Here is a 19,945-nt window from a genome sequence, read left to right as displayed (position 1 = left end):
GGAGCACTGCCTCACCTGGTTTCAACAGTACATGAGGATGGTGATAGAATATACTGCAACCCAGGACACAACATCTGCATCAGGCTGGTTGAAACTTAGTAACATAACATAATAAACACAATAAAATAATGTTATAGTGTTGAGGGACTAAAAATATAGTATAAAATATAATATAATAATATAATAAAAATATATTGTAACAAGATAAAAATTATATAAATATATAAAATCTATTATAATAATATGATAATATAATAATAATATAATATAATAATATAATAAAATAATAACATAATAACATAATAAAAGCATGTTACAGTGTTGAGGGTATGTTATAAGAAAAATATTAAAAGGTCATCTTCTGTAAACAATAGTGAGGTTTTTCATGCCCAAAAGGCATTTCATATTAGCTAATAATTTTGCATTTTTATGCCCACCATCAGTGCAATCCTGGTAGAGTTCTGAATAACTGGGTCTTAAATAGCACGTTCTATTATGCTATACTATGTCATCTATATTTCCTTTAAACATCTATTTTTCTGATTAGCTGTGGTTTCTGAGAAACTTCTAAATTAGAATCTTGTATGTTGTCTTACTTGTTGTTTCCATGCCTTAAAACAGAGTTAATTTTCTTTTTCTCAATGTTTTAGGTATAACATCAAAGACAAAGACACCTTTTTTGACAATGCAACCCGCAGCCGAATAGTAAGTTAATAAAAATAACAGATCCTTATCTTCTTGTACTGAGTGGGATTTGCTAGTGGGGTTTAGAATGGGATTTGCAGGGAGTGTTTTAGTTTCAAATTTGCTAATTTCATGAATTCATGCATTTGTGTTCTTGCAGAATACTATTTTTTGACATATATGTATGTAAGGAATTCCTTTTTGGAGCTGCACGGTGTTTCAGGAATGGGAAATGCTCTGCAGGGAGCCTACTGACTCCTCTTCATTGTTCAAAGCTCTTTTCAGCACTGTTCCTAATCTTTAACTAGATTTCCTTCCATATAGTCCTTATACTTCAAATACTTCTATAAGGACTGACACAGCAGGATTTAGCCCACAATTGTTAGGGCAGATAATCCAATAACAAAATCTGCTAAATTATTTAAATATTTGTGCAAATGAACACTGCAGAAGCCACCTATTTTAGAACTTTGTTTTATTGCTAATTCCATGATTAAATTAATGCTAAAAGAGGATCTGTGTTTTATCCCACTGTTCTTTTTTGCAGGTGAGGGAAATTTTGAAGCGCACATCTACCAAGGCCAGAAACAGCATGGGTAAGGTGGAGGGAAGAGAATTAGAGGTGTTCTTTTGAAAGAAATTGTTTAGGTATCTCACAGAATATTGCTCTTTCTAGCAGGACATGAAATATGCTGGCACATCTTCACAAAAGAAAAAAAAATAAAGATTGAACGAAATGGTTTTTTTCTGAGGCATAAAATAAGAATTTCTAGTCTGTGGTTTGTATGGTAATGGGAGCTGGCTTTTCATTTCTACAGGTGCAGCATCTGGCACATAACTCACATTTTGTGAATTGTTATAAAATTAGATTTGATTACTGTATGATCTGCTTTGTAAAATACAGATGTCACCTGCAATATGTTGTATTATTTCTTGCAGAACTGTATTTTTCTTGCCATTTCAATTAAATAATTCACCTTTCCAGGTTATTTTTATTGCTTTGGCTTTAAAAATTACCTCCCTGAGCTGCCTAGTGAAATATATGACTTAAATATGACTGTTTTGAAGATACTTTTGGGATAATGCTGAAATATTTGGAACTTGAGGTTGAGAATTTATTTAATTTTCTTGAGGTTCAGAGTTTATAAAGGTGTACATATTCTCTTTTCTCTACTCTTTTCTCTCACCCATTGTGATATCATGGCACATATCTCCCCAGTGGAAAAGAAGTGATGGTGCTCCCTGACAGACTTTCTGTAAATCTTCCTGTAAGCTTGACCACCTGTGGGCAGATCATGATGTCCAAGGGTAATATTTCAGTCAAATAATGTGCTGCAGCAAGATTATGCACAGTCCTGGTGTGATTTGGGCAGGGAAGCTCCAATAAGACATGTTTTTGGTATAGGAAAATAGATTAATTTGGGTTTCCTTGAACAGGAGATATATTTTTTAAAAAAAAAAATTACATGAAAAGCATAACAAAATGAAAGCCACACAAAATTATTTTTCTTTTTCAACCAAAACCACTAGTCTTTTCCTAGAACAAACTTTTAAATTTAAGACTGCCACATTGTTTCATATTAAAAAAGCTGAAAATATGGTTTTAAAAATGTGAGGCATTCTCAATTTCTAAAACACTGTTTGGCAGGTGCTGGTTTTTGAACTGTTTACTTGATGTTCTGTGTTTTGATCTACTCAAAAGTCTCCAGTGGGACAATAGATGGGAATACTGCCTTATTTTTCTGGACTGCTAGGAACCCTCCTGGAGACTTTGGAATTTGCTGGGGAGACAGAAGCTCAAGGACAGAGTAGGAAGGGATAGAGCACTTTGCCAATGGACATACTTGACTCTTACTTAAGGTTTTCCTTAATAACTTGTTCTGGTTTATAGTGGAATAAAAGCCATCATTAGAGATGAAAGGACTAGTAATAATTTTTCAGGAATTTTTTAACTCTAGTGTAAATGTCCAGCCTGATGTGCTTCAAACTTAGATCAGCTCAAGAACTCATTTGACATGAAATAATTATTTTAACATTCCCATCCTTTTCATCTTTCTGGTCTGTAGCCAAAACAGGATCATGCATCATGTTTGACCTAAATTCACTTATTTCTTTGGCATTCTGAATGCCTCCCCGAAAAGACCTCTGTTTCATATACCATTAAGACTTTCCCATCTCACTGGTCTTAAGCTTAAAACCACTCATCAGGAGAGGTTTAAAAGATTTTTTTAAACAATTTTCTTTCTTTTCTTTTCTTTTTTTCTTTTTTTTTTTTTTTGTTAGAGTTCATTATTTTGCACAAGAGGCAGGATGTGCCTGTGATGTTATGTTGGAAATGCTTATAGCAGTCTTTAGTTTTATAAACCTGTTTTATGAAAATAACAATACTTCAAACACATTTTCTTATGGATTTTTTTACATCTGTATAAGGCTGAATCTGATTCTGCTCCTATGATATTATACAAGGAAGGCTTATTTTCTTCTAGCATAACTCTGAACCACTGTAAACTTCCAAATATTGAATGTTTTCAGGAGCAGGCTTGACACTATCCAAGCATAATTTCCTGATTCTATGAATGCATGTAGTTGCACTTGTCTTTGTATCAAGGGAGACATTTATTGTTACTTCATATCTAGCATCTCTGACCAGAAGGTTTTTCCCAAATATTTCATGACAATGTGTAATTTGACTATGGAATGTTTTTTGTCACTAAAGACATGATAGCTGGTTACTTTTTTTCTGGGCATTGAAAGCAGAGAGGCCTGGAATAAATTTATATATATATAAATTATATTTATATATTTATATTAATTTATATATAAAAACTAATTATTATAAATATATTATATATATATATATATATTTCTAATTATTTCTTTATCTAATTATATATATATACACACACACCCATACAAAACTATCAGAAATTACTCATCTTTGGTTGCCTTTTTATGGAACAATTAATTGTTTTCACCTCCAGAGACTGAAGAAGGAATTGCTATAAGAGTTACAGGTCTTGAGAGCAAGTAGTGCCCATATATCTGTGTACAGGTGCTGCAGTCACTGCTGGTAATTCCCTTGCTAAACTAAACTCCCTGGAAGTGCCCAAGGTCAAGGGCACTGAGAAACCTGGTATAGTGGAAGGTGTCCCTGCCCATGGCAGGGGGACAGGAACTGGCTGATCTTTAAGATCCCTACCAACCCAAACCATTCTGTGATTTCATAACCACAAACTTCTGTGAAAGCTTTTTTTTTGTGGGGGTTTTTAATTGTTGGCCAGAGGGGATCTGTGGTTCTGACCATTGTAAAGATTCAGAAAGGTCTTCTGGATGCTTTGCTCCTCAGTCATGTGGCTATCAGGGTGAGAAAGTGGTCAGAAGAGTCCTTGCACTGTGCTGTTCACTGAAGAAAAAGCACTTTATGGAAATGAGTTTCTCTGAAAAATGTTTTCCACAGCCAGAAACTCCTATGTTGCTCTATTCTCATTCTGAATATTGTCAGTTATACAGCTCTGTCCCCTCTGGAATGTCATGAAATCTGTAATAATGTTTTCTGTTCAGCTGTGCCTGTTGACCACCTGAATTTTTCTTCTTCTTTTAGGCATTGGCACGTTAATAGCAAACAATGTTTATGATGCAGCCTACCCACTTCATGATGTACGTATGCACTATTAAAAATCCAGTTCTCTGCTGGTGTCATTCAGGAGACATCCATTTGTAGACATTATTATTTGCTGTCTTTGACATTGAAAATCTCTTCTAAGTGTGACTCTAATATGAAGACTCTTATATAAGGACATGTCAAGTTGTGATCTAAAAGTAAAATCAACAATGTAGGAACAAGCAACTAAACTTTTGTTGAGTTTTTTCTGCTTTTACATAAGCTATTATTTTTTTTCTGCAGGGTGACTATGTAGGCCAAAATGATGACATGAATGAAAGAAAGGTAAAATACACTGCAAAATTTATTTCATATTATATTTAATATAATAAATTATGTTCTACATCTCATTGTAAAGCATTAACTATTACACAAACAGATGTTTTAACAAATGCGTGTTTTTTGAATTACATATTTTCCTCTATTTTGGCATATAAAAATGTTTTTGCAAGACTTTTATATTGTCTTCTTATGAAGCATGCCACTTAATTTAATTTGAAGTTTACATCTTTAAATGCTTCCAGTTTCTCTCTGCATACATAGACAAGTTTTTCAACCTGTCAGGAAGCTGAAATTGTTTAATAACTCATGCAATAATTTTATTTTCCTAACCAAATGCTCCTAGAGAGGAGTGGTTAATAAAATAAAACATAGTTGTACTTATAATTTGATTGTGCATTCAACTAAATTGCATGCAATTTCAAAAACTCTGCTTCCAGTTATTTTGTAAATAAAGTTTCTAGCTATCAAAAGACATTAAAAAATAGATCAGTCCACAAGAGAAACAGTGTGAATTCAAACTGTGTTTAATATATACACTTACTTTTAGAAATGGGAAAAAAACATTTAATTACTAGTAAATAATATATTTATATCTATAGATTACTAATAAGTAACTATTAAGATCCTTTCCATATTGTTCTCTAGTGTTTGCTCATTTTATTTTCCTTGATATGCAAAGAATAGGATAGGAAATGCAGAGGGAAAATTGTAGGGAAAGAAAGGGGGAGAGGAAAGAATGAAGAAAAAGGAAATGTTTGGAAACCTTCAATATTTACTGTGCTATGAAGACTGAGTTCATACAAATGGTGGTTATACAAACAAATCTGATTTCTACAATGCCAAATTAGTAAAATTTAGAAACACAATCTTTGTAGTTTTTGGTAAATAATGTTGCCATTCAGCCACTAGATGTCTTCATGTGCCGTATACAATTTAATTTAGTGTATGAACTTTGGTGAGCAAAACAAAGTTAGAAAACAAACTGTAGAAGAAGCTTTTTGTTTGTGTCTGTCACTTTGAACTTTTTGTTTGTGAAGGAATTGTCTGCTCTGGACTTGCAGAATTTTCTCTGAGAGGCAGCTCTATAGATTACTGACTTGGAAAGCAAAAATTTTAGGGAAAAAACTAAATGAACATTAGTCAATGGAGGAAGATTGGGTACTGTGAAATGGGGGGGAAGAGGGCCTAGAAGAATCGGTGTCTGGAAAAATATTCCCCCAATTAGTTGCATTTTGTGCTGCCCTCTTTTTATTCTGCCTATTAGGCTCAGTTATGAAGTGTTAAGTATTAAAAACATAAAAGCTTCTTTCCAGAAATACTTCATTGATTATTCACATATGTCCCTGCTGCCTAGGCCTTGGATCTTCTGTAGTATTCCTATGCATAACATCATCTGTTTCCTATCTGAATCTAATAGTCTCAGTGTTTAATTTCCTGAAGAACCCTGATCAGGTTTAAAAGAAAGGAAGGCATTTTTAAGCTTTTTTAAATTTCTTCTGCCCCCTTTTATTTTGCCCACTTTAACTTATCTATATCTTTGAATTCAATTTTCTCTTGTAAAAACCCCCAAAATGAACTGAGTCCTTATGGGGTACTTAAGCCAACAGAGCAGCACAAGTAATTAAGGTTTATGTACCAGTTTATAACATAAAAGGTTAATCCTTATCGATCTTCTTCAGGATTTCATTGGAGAAAATGCACAGTGACACAACACTTCTGTCCCATCCTATGAGAATTAGAAATCTGCAATGAAAACCTAAGACTGAGAGGGTTTCAGTTTTTTCCTAAGAATAAAGGAATTTCCCAGCTTCAGTGTGATTTCTACTCTTAAAAAAAATCTTTTTAACAGAGGTATTGAGCAGCAGAATGATAATAACTCACCTGAGTATAAACACTGCTTTAGTCTTTCAGCTTTTGGCCCACTGGCAACTTGTTACCTTTCATTGCTATCTCTATGTTTGACATTAAAAATCCATGACAGCTTTGTAACCCACCTGGGAAATCCACTGTTGTCATATACTAGAGCAGCATCCCTATAATTAGAAGCAGATTAGAGAATTCTTATAAATTTACAGAAAGTACCTGTTCCTAAATGGAATGCTGTTTTGGACAGAACTTTCTTTTTGCTCTTCAAATTCCATTCTGTAGCTGTGTTCAAAGCAACCTTTGGGGAGTTTTAAGAATGCAAGAGTTTTAATTTTCTTTTTTGTATATTTGAGTGAATGTATTTATTAGTATGATTGTTTATGGAAATAAATACTAATTTGATACTAATAATACTAATCATATCAATACAATCATACTAATATGACTAATATTTTGTAGGTAGTGCTAGGGGGTAATGGCAAGGGGTGATTTTGAACAGGCAAGAGCAAGTATTCATATGAAAATGTCAGTATGGCAGCCAGGACAATCCTCTTATTGTGTCACATAAATCATGGAAGAGGGAATAAGCAAGACCATCTCAAATTCTTTGCCTGTTTCAGTTGAGTGTGTTGTGATCAATCTACCCCAGGTCCTGCAAAGTTTCCTTTCATCTCTGCTCCTATTGCAGCTAGATTCCTCCCAGTGCAAGAAGTTTCTGTAGAATCTGGTCCTTCCTTTGAGCTGTGAGCTGTGGGTGAATCTGCATGTCCAACAGCAGACATGGGTTTTTTGTGATGTCCCCAGCATGGGGACAAAAGTGGCTTTTCTATGGGCTCTATTGGGTTTAGCAACCCCAGGAATGCAGGAACTATTTTAAGTCTTACAAGATGTTTGGGAAAACAGAAGGGATTACTTGTTTCAAGTTCGTTTTCAGTTTATTTTTTTTTTCCCGTTCTTCAGTTGCTGTATCAGGAATGGGCGAGATATGGAGTGTTTTACAAGTTTCAGCCTATTGATCTCATAAGGTAATGTGGACTTGTATAAAACACTAAGGAACCTGGTTCTGAGGTGATGCAGATTAATTCATTTCCACTTCAGCAAATGAAATCTTGGATTGATCAGAACATTGAAAATAATGTTGTCACTGTGTTTTTTGTGGCTCTGATGATAATTTACTGTAACAAACATACATTCAACAATTTTACCTGTGTTTTGTATAGTGCTTATTCCTGGAAAAACATCATGCTTCAGTTTTGGTTTTTTTTTTTAAGGTATTGATTTGTTCAAAGGAGAGGAATTCTCATTTACATTGGTGAATTTTTATTGGAGGGTATGGCCATAAACTCTGGCAAATAATCAGAAGCTGGTGTTCACATCATGAATCAGTGTGAAAGTATTTGACAGTTTTGAGATTGATTTGATTTTTTTACTCCTGGTTTTACAAGTTTTATTCATCTGAACATATCCATATGTGTTCCCAGTGGGTTTTCTTCTGTATATTTATAAATTTTTTCTTTACTAATATAGAAGATGTTGGCTTTAAAATAAGACAAAACAAACCAGTCATGATTTTTAAGGATTTCCCACAATAACTAAAAGAAAGCCAAAACAAAACAATTGTTGTATTGTATTTTGTTTGTACTATAAATACTGAATGAAGAAAAAAAATTGAATAAACTGCTGAGTAGGAATACTTTTATAAGATGTCTATCTAGGAAGACATGAATTAGGATATTAAGAAATAGAGAAAACCTCAACAAATATAATTTTTAAAATAATTTGTATATATAAGAAAAATGGCATTTGTTACCATTTGTCTTGTGAATAATCAAACTCCAACCATTTTGCAGCCCCTGTGTGATTGCCAGAAAAAGCTGCTGTTGGTAATATGGATAATCAATAAGCTTTGTAAAAATTTTTTTTATATTTTGAGCAAAAGCTGAAATACTGCATGTAGTTTTTCAAAGAGTTAAGCACTAACTTTTAATGTGAGAGGAGTTGCTCCTTATTGGGAGCAAGATGTTGCAAACTGGCAAGTGGAAGTGAAACCATCAAACCCTACTGAGGTTCTGCAAGCTTTGAAATTTCCTCTTTTTATGCTTAAAAGGTTTTGTGCAAAATTTATGTACCTTTTGTATGGCAGTTACTCTGGGGCAAGCTCCTGTATGGAATAGGTAAACTCAGAATGAGATTACAAAACCTGCTGTGCTGTTAGTAAGTATTACAAGTGTTAAACTAAACTATGACTGGCTAGAGGAATTCTCAAGTTCTAGCAGACCTGACAGTTCAGCTGAGTTAAAAATAGAGGTACATCTGCTTACACTTCATCTTCATTTGTATTTTGCTGTCTCCATTATAATGTTTCACTGTGCTGATATGATTTCATAGAAATCCTGCGGTTTAAACTTCTGTGAGAAACAAAAAGAAGACCAGACATGTGCAATTGATTGTCTGTTCTCAGAGATGACTTTTCTTGCTTTTATCTTCCATATTTTGCTTGACAGCAAGTTTGACTGTTACCACTAAACTAAATGTGGTTTTTATTTCCTGGGTAATGTTAGAACTTCAGTGTAGATGTACCTGGAGAATGGCCACCCCTCTCTTTCTGCCAGTGAAGTGGGTTTCTTCACTTTTGTGCCATGGGGGTATCTGAGCTCAGCCTTGATGTGGGTACTTATTCCCTTGGCAGACATCAGTCACACTTTGTGCTTTTTGGTAATTTATTGTGACTTTCCTTTCTTAGATTGCTTAGATTATACTCAACTATTTTTTTTTTTTTTTCTGTTTCTTTTACTGGTGCAACTTCAGTTTAAATTCAGGCTTTGATGGACAGACAACGCAGCATTTATCTTTCTTTTTACCTGAAGCCTGTCCTGCCTGCTGTTTTCAAATACATTAACTCTGTTGAAGTACACTGCTAATTTTTAAATACGGCTTGCAACATTTATTTAACTATTACTGTTTCACTCTTATTCAGTAGGAATGCAAACTGAAAGTCATACTTTAGCTCAGCTATCTATGCTGGAAGATTAGATGTGGCACTGTAGAATTGTAGGTTATCCCTGGTGTCTCAGCACCTTCCTTCTGACCACACAATTGTGGCCAGTCCCCAAGTGATTGTCCAAAGACAGGAACCACATATTTATTATGCTCACTCTTAGTACACACTGGAGATTCTCTTCTAACGTCTGTAATCCTCAGGGAATTTAACTGCATAGTCAGTCTTGGAAAATTTTAAAGTTCTTAATAACAAAAGGAAATAAAAGACCATTATAATATTCACCAACAATTCCATTCACTCCTGTCTCTTAATCTGTAAAAATATCCCTCTCTGGCTTTGTGGACCACTTTGGGCTATAAGAAAAGCAAATTTTTTTTGTAAAAGATATACAGCTGCGAGTAAGGGAGGTTTCACCAAATAAGAACACAGTGTGTGTTACATATTTCTATTCTACAGCAGAACAATTTCAGTTAAAGACTATAAAGAAATGCATAGTGCGGGCTGTGCAAGTAATACAGTGTGAATTGAAGTTTGATTTGTAAGATGTTACAACACCTCATCTCTCAGTGCACATCCAGATATAAAAGTGCATTGTTTGAAACACAGTCTGCCTAATGCAGTGCCTTATTGTCAAAAGCGCATGAATGTCCAAATACGAATTTTTTTTTTGTTTTGTTTCCTTTTAACCCACATGAAGAGGATTATAAGCAGTTACTTATGAAAATGTGAATTATTTGCTATCAGATATCTCAGGCTAAAAGTGCTGAAAATGATGAATGAAAAGTACTGTACCTCAGTCATCTCAGGAAGGCCTGAGGGATGTATTAAGAAGTGAAAAATGAAAGCTGCAGTTTCAGAATGAGCAGAGCTCTGGAGGTCTGTGTGTTGTAACACACCTTTTCTGTCATCCTAATTTAAGTATTGGTTTTAACTAGGGAGGAGTTTCTCTTTTGTGACTTTTTTTGTAAGAGTGCACTTATCAACAGTAGTTCCTCTCAATCCTTGCATTGTAATACAAAAAATGCTATAAAAACATCTTTGACTTAGTGATTTTCTTCTGTTTTTGGTGATTTTTCTCAGAGGAAGATGAGTTCAAACTCAGTTTTTAGCAAGTTCTGCGGTGATGCTACTGTTGACCCAGAGACAGGGAGGATGCTCCCTAGGAGTTCTATGACCTTGCATAAAGAAAGGAGATTTCATATTTTTACATGCTATTGGATATTAATAAAAGTTTTAATAACATGATTTTAGAATTAATAGGTTGTCCTTTGACCTCTTCTCTGCTCATAGCAGAGCTGGCTTGAAAACCAGATCAAATTGCACAAGCATTTTGAAATCTCTTGGGGTGGAGATCACGCAGCTTCACCTCTTCCAACACTGCACCACTTTCAAAAATTTTTCCCCTTCTTTGGACCAAATATTCCTTGATCTTATTTACAGTCCTCATTTTTTGTCTTTTAGCAGTACCTCTGATAACTTATAGCAAGCCAAGAAAATACACACAACTGTAAGAAGTGCAGTAGAAATTTATAATAAATTTTATTTCTGGTTGTAATGCAACATTTATCACTTAAGAGCTCTAAATGACAGATGGAGGGAGTAATCTAAGGTTATGATGTCACAAAGAGGTTTTTTTACTTCTGAGACAAAACCTTAACTCATGAAAAACTGGCATGTTTTCTTCTTAATGGGTATCCTGAAGCACCTGCAGCTGGAAAGCCAAGTAGGAGCTGAAATTCCAGGAGAGGACCATCCTTGTTGAGAGAAGGTCACCTCTTTATCTCTTGATCTATTAATATAAGATTACCTCACCCTAGGAAATCAAGCAGTTGGCTCATTTCTAATTGTGGTGGAGCTTATTTAATTTTCATTGCTTCTATAAGGCCCCAGCTCATTTTCTAATGGTTTTTCATATTTTAATTTCTATTTCCCATTTCTAGAATTTCACCAAATTTCTTAGTAGCTAACAGGCTACATTATCTACAACATAATTACTCTCAAAGCTCCAAATGCTTCTTGCTGTGAAGCCTGAAACTGAGAACACATGTAAAGGTTGAGACTATGTATACAATATATGTATACAATAACTTTTTGCAGGAGCAGGTAGGAAAGTTTGTTAACTAAAATATTATTTATAATGTATAGAACATAAATCAAAACTTGAGAGTTTCTGTTAGTCAAACTGTCTAGCTAATATATTCCCTCTTTCCTATCTTTGACTATGTTTTCCTTTGGTATGGAAAATTGTTTCATCTCGGTGTGTAATGAATTCTGGCCTTTCATTGTGGTGTACCCATGTTGAACCTGCTCTTGACTGAGTATCCCCAGTCCCCCCTGTTCCTGCCATGAATGCTGTGTTTCTAGTGCTCAGTGTAAGCAGTCAGGCACCCAAACTGTCAGTACTGATTTGCCTTTTGACCTTTTGTTCCTTCCATCAATCTTCACAAAAAAAACCCCAAACCTGGATGTATCTGCTTACCCTGCTTTGGGTAGTTTTAAAAGAGAGATAAAATAAGAAAAGGTGAGTTCTACTAAAATGTTGGTTTTATTGTCTTTAGAGATAGGTGTTTCTTCCTTTGCAAAAATGTGGTTAAGATCAATTTGTGGTACAGCTTGCACCACCTGAGCCCTACTATCCTGCCTAATGCCTGAACATATGACCTCTTTGTTCACCACCACGATTTGTATTCACGTCTTCATATCTTCTTTACAGCAAAGATTGTCTAGAATTCTTAGGACTTGAAAATAAAGTCTGTGATGCCCAGTACCAGAGGAAATGTTGTTCAGTCACTGCTCATTCTAACTTAGGGGTTATTGATTCTCAAAGTGGAGATTCTCTTGTATGCTTTGCTTCCCTGTCCTACTTTGTTATTATTGTGAATGAATCTCACCAAATATCCCATCATTTTTTTTATTTTTTTTTCTTTTGTGGAATGGCAGAAACCCCCCTGTAGCATCTGGTTATCTCACAGGGATTGAACAATTCCCTCTGATGCACTGTGTGCCCGCAATTCTTCCTTGACTGTCTTTAGCAGGCAAATCTTCAACTTTCACAGAGATGCTGAGGCTGTCTGCAAGGAATTCTGTGTCAGGAAAAAGAGGAAACAGCTTTAAGCCCGGGAAAGTGTGGTAATTGAGCCAACGCAGCACTAAGTAGAAAAATGCCCATGAGCTCTACCAATATCTTTGGCACTTGTCCATCCAACTTCTTTCCGAAGCTCTGCCAAACACACATCTGAGGCAATAATCTGAGGATATCTTCTGCTGTAACCCTATTGCACTTTGAGGCCAGTATCTTTTTATAATTCCAAGAATCTGTACTGTGAAGCTTTCATTCCCAACATGCGATAACATCCATCTTGCAGTTCATCATCATTAAAGCTCGAGGTGCAGGGGGAAATGCTGTGCCAGCGTCCACTCATCCTTGATGTCCTTCCTGCCAGCTTTTATAGCAGAGAGCTTCCTGGAGGGGACGAGAAGCAGGGGGGATGTGGAGAAGAGTCTGAGCTAGTGAAAAACGAACATTTTCCCCATCATTGTATCTCTTTTCCCTTTCCATGATCTCATTACCCCCCACAACCCGAGTTTATTTATGAGTGGCCTTTATTATCATGCCATGCATCCATGAAAATGGTCTGCCATTTTAGAAGTTTGATGCTGGGGCAGCACTTTTCAGCTGAGTTGTAGGGAGTTTTCCGTCCCCTTATTGGCACTTCTCATCACAGGCCTTACCCAAGTGCTCCAGCCATTGTTTCCTGCAAAGCAGAGGGGTTTTGCATATGGTGCATAAATCACCAAGGAATTTGTGTTGAATTATTCTTCTGGATGCAGGCCTGTGACTGAAGTAAGATGATTTACTTACAGCTCTGCATTTCACAGACTTTGCCAGTCCTGGTGGAAGTGTTTCTCTCTGTCTCTTTTGGCAAGGGCTTGGCCTTATTTATTGTTGCTTGTACGAGAGATGGAATTTTAAACCAGTAGGCTTGAATTGTAGTGGTGAGGAAAAACAGATCCCTGCTTTCTGATAAACATAATTCCCAGGCTTCAGATCACTGTCTGAGCACTAGGATCCTCATTACCACCCAGATTCCTCCCTCCTGCAGTGGGATTTTCAAAAGCTAGATGCAGCAGAAGATGTGCGTATCTACATCAAGACTTCTACAAAGTCAAGTCTTTTGACTTGATGACTGAGGTTGCTGCACAACATTAATTCCTGGGGTCTCCCCCTTTGACTGTGGGGTTTTGTAGGCAGCTAGAATTCAGTTTTCTTTGTGTTGAGAACTGTCTTAAGCTACGTCCAAAAGTGCCTGAATGATTGCCTAAATTTTACAGTTAGAAACTTGTATTTTTGAATGGTCGTGACTGACAGGTGCCATGCAAAAGGGATCTTTGGAGGTGATATCAGTATATTTTGATAGGAAATGGAGGTTTGTTTTTTCAAACTGGTGGGAAAAAAAGACAGAGGCGAGAGGCCACATTTGGAAACAGAAGTCATGCACATTTAAATATTAACCTGCATGTGCATATTTGTAGGCATCTAGAGGTGTGTGTGGCTGGGAACTGCAGGGAGTGGAAAACAGCTGCTGCATTTGGGTCACTACAGGTCTGCTTATCTTGTAGAACTGCTCTTAATGTTTGAATCTCCGTAGAAGATTCTGGCTGTGGTTTGCTGGGCTGAGAGAAAGTTCTTTAGTTCTTTTCTGGCTCCTGAGTGCTGACTAGGCATCAAAACCAACCCATTTCTGCTTTAAAGGTATTCCCCCACACTAAGATGTTTCGTATAAGGATCTTCTCTGTCCATAAATTATACTGGGACAGGACATGGCTTTGTCTGATTCAGTAACTTGTCTCTAACGCTGCACAAAACCAGGATCACGAGGGAACAGATCAAGAACTGGGCACCACGTAAAAATTATGCCCAGAAAACACAAGTTTAAGGAAAGCTTTCAATATGGCAACTCTATGAACTTCCACAGTCAGTTCAGAGAACAGAAAAATTAAGACTTTTATGCCATATTGAGCAGGGGATAAGAGAAGGATGGAGCCAAGCTCTTAGCTGTGTCTTGTGACAAGAGGTGATGGCAACAAATGAGAGTGAGGTAGATTAGCCTGTAGTTTCATAGGTCCTTCTTCTTGACCTTCTTAAAAATGGGGGTGACATTTATTTTCCTCTAGCTTTTGGGTACTTCTCCCAGTTGCTGCCATCAATCAAAGAATGTCAAGAGCTGCCTTGCAATGACATTTGCCAGCTCCCTCAGCCCTCATAGGTGCACCCCATCAGGGCCAGTTTGCTTCAGTATTCCCTGACCCAACCCCCTTCCACCAAGGTGACTAAAAGATAATTTTTTATACTTGTTTTTAATTGGAAATGATACATCTGTTTATTAGCCACCAGATGGTGTCTATCTCACAGTAGTAACACTGTGCAAGCGCTAACAAGGATGTACTTACTAAAATAAATACATGAAATTAATTCAGGCTCTGCAGTAAGGGTTAGCGATATTAACTTTAAAAGCAAGAAAGCTCTCATGAAATATTAGTTATTATAAATGAAAAATATTTAGGAAAAGATGCCAGTATTTGAGGTTCAAACTCTTGTTAAATTAGATGAATAAAATCATGCAGATTATCTTGTGGAAACTGAAGATTAGGGAAGTGATGAGATGTCAATGACCTCACATTTGTTCAAGTACAAAACAGCAGAAAAACAAGTTGTAATAGGTATTAAAAAATAGGAAGAAAAAGACTAAGTAACCTCCTTTCCTAAAAGAAAGTCCAAAAGAAAGGCTGATTCATATTAAATACATTACTCCTTGCTTGTATTTGTTTATTATAGAGAAAATATTATTTGTATAACTGAATGAATTGCTTCGTACACAGAGTGTCACTAGGTGCCCTGAGTTGTTCATAAAATTAAACTTCCTTCCTCACATGTAAGCTCTGAGTGACTTCTATTAGCTTTGAATCAGCCTCACGTAGGCAATGGATTTTTAATTTTCCAGGTTGGGAAAGTTACTGACATTTTTTTAAAATTCTAAATGAAGAGAGAATAACTTAAATAATGGTGAGGAGAGGAAGAGTGTCTATGGGTTGTTTTAAGCATGAATTCTTGGATGTGACAGGCAAAACACTATGTTGCTTCTGCTGAAAATGCCTTCCCTGAGCAAGGTGTACTGTGGCTTCTGCAGGCTCAGGGACATTTAGAACTTTTTTACACTAAACACATGACAGGAAACATCAACAGAATAATGTAAACAGGCACTTAATCCTTTCAAACCTGTTCTGAAGTTTTGCATTGTCCCAGAACAGAAAGGAGAATGCAATTACAGTGCTTCTGACTACCCAGCATTGTGTTTGCTTATCCATTTGGCAGTTGTCAGCCTTAATTTCTGTCTCAGTCACATTACATGTCTACTTATTATGCTTCTATTGTTCTTTCTCTTACAGTCAGTAAACAACGGCTTTTTTTTCCGTTTATAATCCATCACCACAAGCCATGTGCTTTCAGCTGTATTCTGACAATTTCTTGGAATGGAAGCATAAGGTTTGGGAATCTGTGAAGCTCTGAGAGTAGCTTGTCCTAGTTTTATTTCTTTGCAGGATAAGGTTTAGCCTTTTGCTATTTTAAATTGCATTTAATACACAAATCCTGACTATTATTATTATTTATTATTAGTATCTATTATTATGAATAATTGATATATTGATATAACTATTATATTTCCCCTGGGTTTTTTAATTCACTAGAACATGAGAACTTAAATATCCTCTTCCTCCACACACATCAACTTCTCCCTGTTACTCTGCTGAAGAGTAATTTTTCCTAAGAGCCAAAAAATCTAATTGAAAACATAATTCTACCTCTAAATAAAATTTGCAATTTCTGTTCTTCATGGAGTTGCAATATTTTGACAGTGGATTTTTTTTTCTCCTATAAGGAATCACAATTAAAATTCCACAGTGCCTTGAAAGATAGATATATCTGTAATTTAGGTAAGTTTGACTCCAAACTCAAGTACCATTGGAGGACACAGCAAATATTTGTTAGGTAATGTTTTCAAACAGGAATTTTAATGAAAAGTGCTTGATGAAATTGGTTTGGTAGCACATTTCTTCATTCTGTTTTCAGGGGAAAAGGGTCAAGTTCTAAACTCTAGTCAAAAACACACTTTTAATCACTCTCTACTGGACATTGATTTTTATGCCCAGTATAGGGGAAAAAAATTGCTTTTACTTTGGACAAAGTCTCCTTTCTTTGTTTTCTGTATGCAGAACTAGCTGACCTTTCTAAAGGATATTTTCTTTTGTACCTCAAAATCAGATGCATTGCAGTTTGTCTGAGGTTCTGTAGTTGTTATTTTTTCCCCCTCTTAAAATTTTAATAAAAAAATGTTTTTCAGTCACTTGGCATGATGTTCCAAGGAGGATTGTCTTCTGCCAGGATCTTTTCTTAGCTTCCATATTGCTCCATTTGGTACACTCTCTGTGTATCCGGATTTAGCACTGATATGTTCCTTCCTGAGACTGCCTGGATGGAATATGTGCTGTCAGGCACAACCATGGTGGAAATCTCCAAGATCTCTGGATGCACAGCAGCCTCAGTGCTGCTGCTGAGCAGTAATTCTACCCAGGTGTCACAGATGGTTGTAATAAATGCTTGAATCTGGCCCTGAGAAAATTTTCAAGTTAAGAAAGAATGGCAGATCCAGAAAAGTTTGGATATAGGCAGCTCTACCTGGAGGGAAATCTTGGGGTGTTCTGCAGTGTTCCTGATCATCTTGTAGTGACTGTGGCTTTCCCTATACTCCAGCAGTCTTTCTGAAAGAGGTCTGCAGTTTTGAGGGGGAAACTTCCAATGGTGGGAACTGTTATCTTAGAACCAAAAGAAATATCTGTGTTCTGAACTTGCCATGCGCTAGAAATTGCGTCTCACTTTCTAAGGATAGTCACAGTTCTACCTGCAGCAAAATGGTAGATTTTCTTCTGGTTGCAAAAGCCCTGGAAGAATAAGTTGTGTTCCTGGGGACTGCTGCTGGGGGTCAGAGAGGGAATGTGCACCTGGATAGGGAATGAAAATTTTAAAGTATTCTTGGCATTAAAGGTGTTCTGACATGAAACTAAACTGCTTGTCCTTCTCCCCATCAGCAGAAACACCAGAATTTCACCCCCAAACTGTGCAAACAAGTTTATTTTGAAGGCATTAGTAATATGTGTGACTTGGTTGACCATTAGCACAGGGGAAACCTACCCAAGAGGCAGCTGTAAATCAGTCTAGTTTTTCATAGAAACTGCTGCATCTAAACGACTCCTCCACCAAAGGGGTGGTGGAATGAAATGGAAACATGAAGTGGCAGCTGGCTTAGAGTGGGGTATGGAAATTAAAAAACTGAAGAGTTCTGTGCAGATTCCCCAGTTAGGTGACTCAGTGTCCATGGCGCTTTTTCCTCGCTTTTTTAGCTTTGTTCCTGAACATCTCCAGCGTTCTTTCCAGCGTGTGTCACGCACCACACGCTTTATTCACATTCCAGGTACCCACACTTGTTTTCACAGAGTCAAAACTGAGGGTTTTTTTTCCTTCTCTCTTTCTCCCCCCTTCCCCAAACCTTAGTCTATTTATAAATTGCACAACTTGGCACGGGAGCACTGTGACCAACGTGCAAGCAGAGGGTTTAATAATCGGTTATTCTTTTTGATGTTGTTTTTGCAACCAGACAGACCAAAGTGCACTGCAGATGTCTGGTTTAAGTGTTATGCGGGTGAAGCAGAGGGAACCAAGTCAACACTTCTGCTATGGCCTTCTCAACATTTTAATTCTGGGAGGGAATACACTTTCTACAGGTGGTTGTTGTTACTGTTGGGAGCTTTTTAATGCTGTGTCTGATAATCTGCTGGAAAAGCAGCTCTTGTTCAGCTTGTTCAGGGGTTATGGGTAATCTGACCAAATCTTTCTTTAAAGGCATGATTCTTGTTTGTGAGAACTCAGTACTTTGTAGGTGGCCATTTAAACAGCCTTTATAAAATCTTCTAAAATAAAAGACACAAAATTTCACCTTAAGATTTATCAACACATGGAAAAAAAGTCTTGGGTACTGCTCCTGATGGAAGCAGTACACATTCTTTATCAAAGCCATTTGGCCTTTAGTTTGGGAATAACCCCTGCCTCCATGGAATACATGTATAAATAGGGGCATTTCCCTAATGCGGAAATAAAGGTCACACAATGCCAGGGGCACACGTTTTTTTGTGACATTCTGCAGTATCCATGTGCACACTTTGGAAAGGATTAGTCTTTAGCTTTGCCTGGATGTATGTGAGGTAGATGTGAATTGGCTACTGAGGTAGGGCAAGACTCCGGTCTCAAGTCTTCTCTTTTGCCATGCCAGCATAAATCATGGATAATTCCTGTAGGATAACAAAGTCAGACTCATTTTATCCCAGTGTAGATGAGAAAACATGCCAAGTTCTTGGTGTAAATATATAAAACTTGTAAAAAAACCTTCATCTTGACTTACATCTTCCTCTGCCCTTGAAGCACTCATTTTTTCCCTCCTCTGTTCATTCACTACTGAATCCAGCAGCTGCAGTAGATGTTGGTACAGAGGATCACAGGTGTTTGCAGAGCCTTGACGCCTATTCAGAGGAACCAGAGAAGAGTTCTTGGGATGTGTCAAAGAAAGGAGATATCTATGTCCTGTGTTCTTCTGACTTGATAAACTCATATCTAAATTGTTCATTATGTTTCCAAGCTCTGTCATTGCTTCTTCTTAGATTATTTCACTTTCTGGCACATTGGTGGACTGAGCTTGGGCACAGAATCCAAATTATTTTCCTTCTGCAAAACAGTTAAGCCACAAAACACAGTGCAGTTTTCTTCTTGGCAACTGCTTTTTTTCCATATTGCCAGGACATTGTTGATCTCGTCTCACTTTCTTTTGGCATGGATACAAATAGCAACCCTTCGCTTTATAGGTTACAGATCACCTTTATCACTGCATGACTTAAAAATTTGAGGGGAAGCCTCTTGAGCCATAAACTTCAACTTCCCTGACCAGCTACTCTTTAGTGCTGCTGGCATTTGAACTCTTTCTCTGCTTATTTGTAGCCCTTTGTCAAAAGAACAGAGTTTTGAACAGCTGAGATTGTGGACAATTTTTTGTGCCTGCTCTGACCTATTTGAAACACTTTGCTAGCTGTGCCCATTGCCCATCTCTACAAACTAGGAAGCAGTAGACATAATCAGAATAATCTTCCTCTGGTCCTCCTTTTCCTGGTCTAGCATCGAATATATGGTTGTCACTCCCCAGTCAGAAGGAAACTTGACAGCAAAGGGAGTTTCCCTCTATCCTGTGCTCTTCCAACACCATTGCTGCTGTTTGTTGACTCACATAGGAGGCTTGAAGATAAGCTATAGGCCTTCTGGTTAGTTCTATATTTCAATCAAGTATTTCTTC

At 36.7% G+C, this 19,945-nt stretch overlaps 1 protein-coding gene across 1 annotated transcript in view; it reads left to right on the top strand.

Annotated features, from left to right (window-relative positions):
• LOC107204120 (anoctamin-2) overlaps nt 1-19,945 on the top strand; it is an 85,202-nt gene that overhangs the window by 36,946 nt on the left and 28,311 nt on the right. The window contains exons 6-10 of the mRNA XM_033514694.1: nt 651-705; nt 1,232-1,280; nt 4,286-4,341; nt 4,589-4,630; nt 7,454-7,518. Coding sequence (XP_033370585.1) covers nt 651-705; nt 1,232-1,280; nt 4,286-4,341; nt 4,589-4,630; nt 7,454-7,518 — 267 coding nt within the window. The remainder of the gene's footprint in view (nt 1-650; nt 706-1,231; nt 1,281-4,285; nt 4,342-4,588; nt 4,631-7,453; nt 7,519-19,945) is intronic.

The sequence above is a fragment of the Parus major genome, chromosome 1A, assembly GCF_001522545.3.
Source record: "Parus major isolate Abel chromosome 1A, Parus_major1.1, whole genome shotgun sequence".
In the NCBI taxonomy this organism is placed as follows: domain Eukaryota; kingdom Metazoa; phylum Chordata; class Aves; order Passeriformes; family Paridae; genus Parus; species Parus major.
This window is presented reverse-complemented; position numbering and strand designations above follow the sequence as displayed.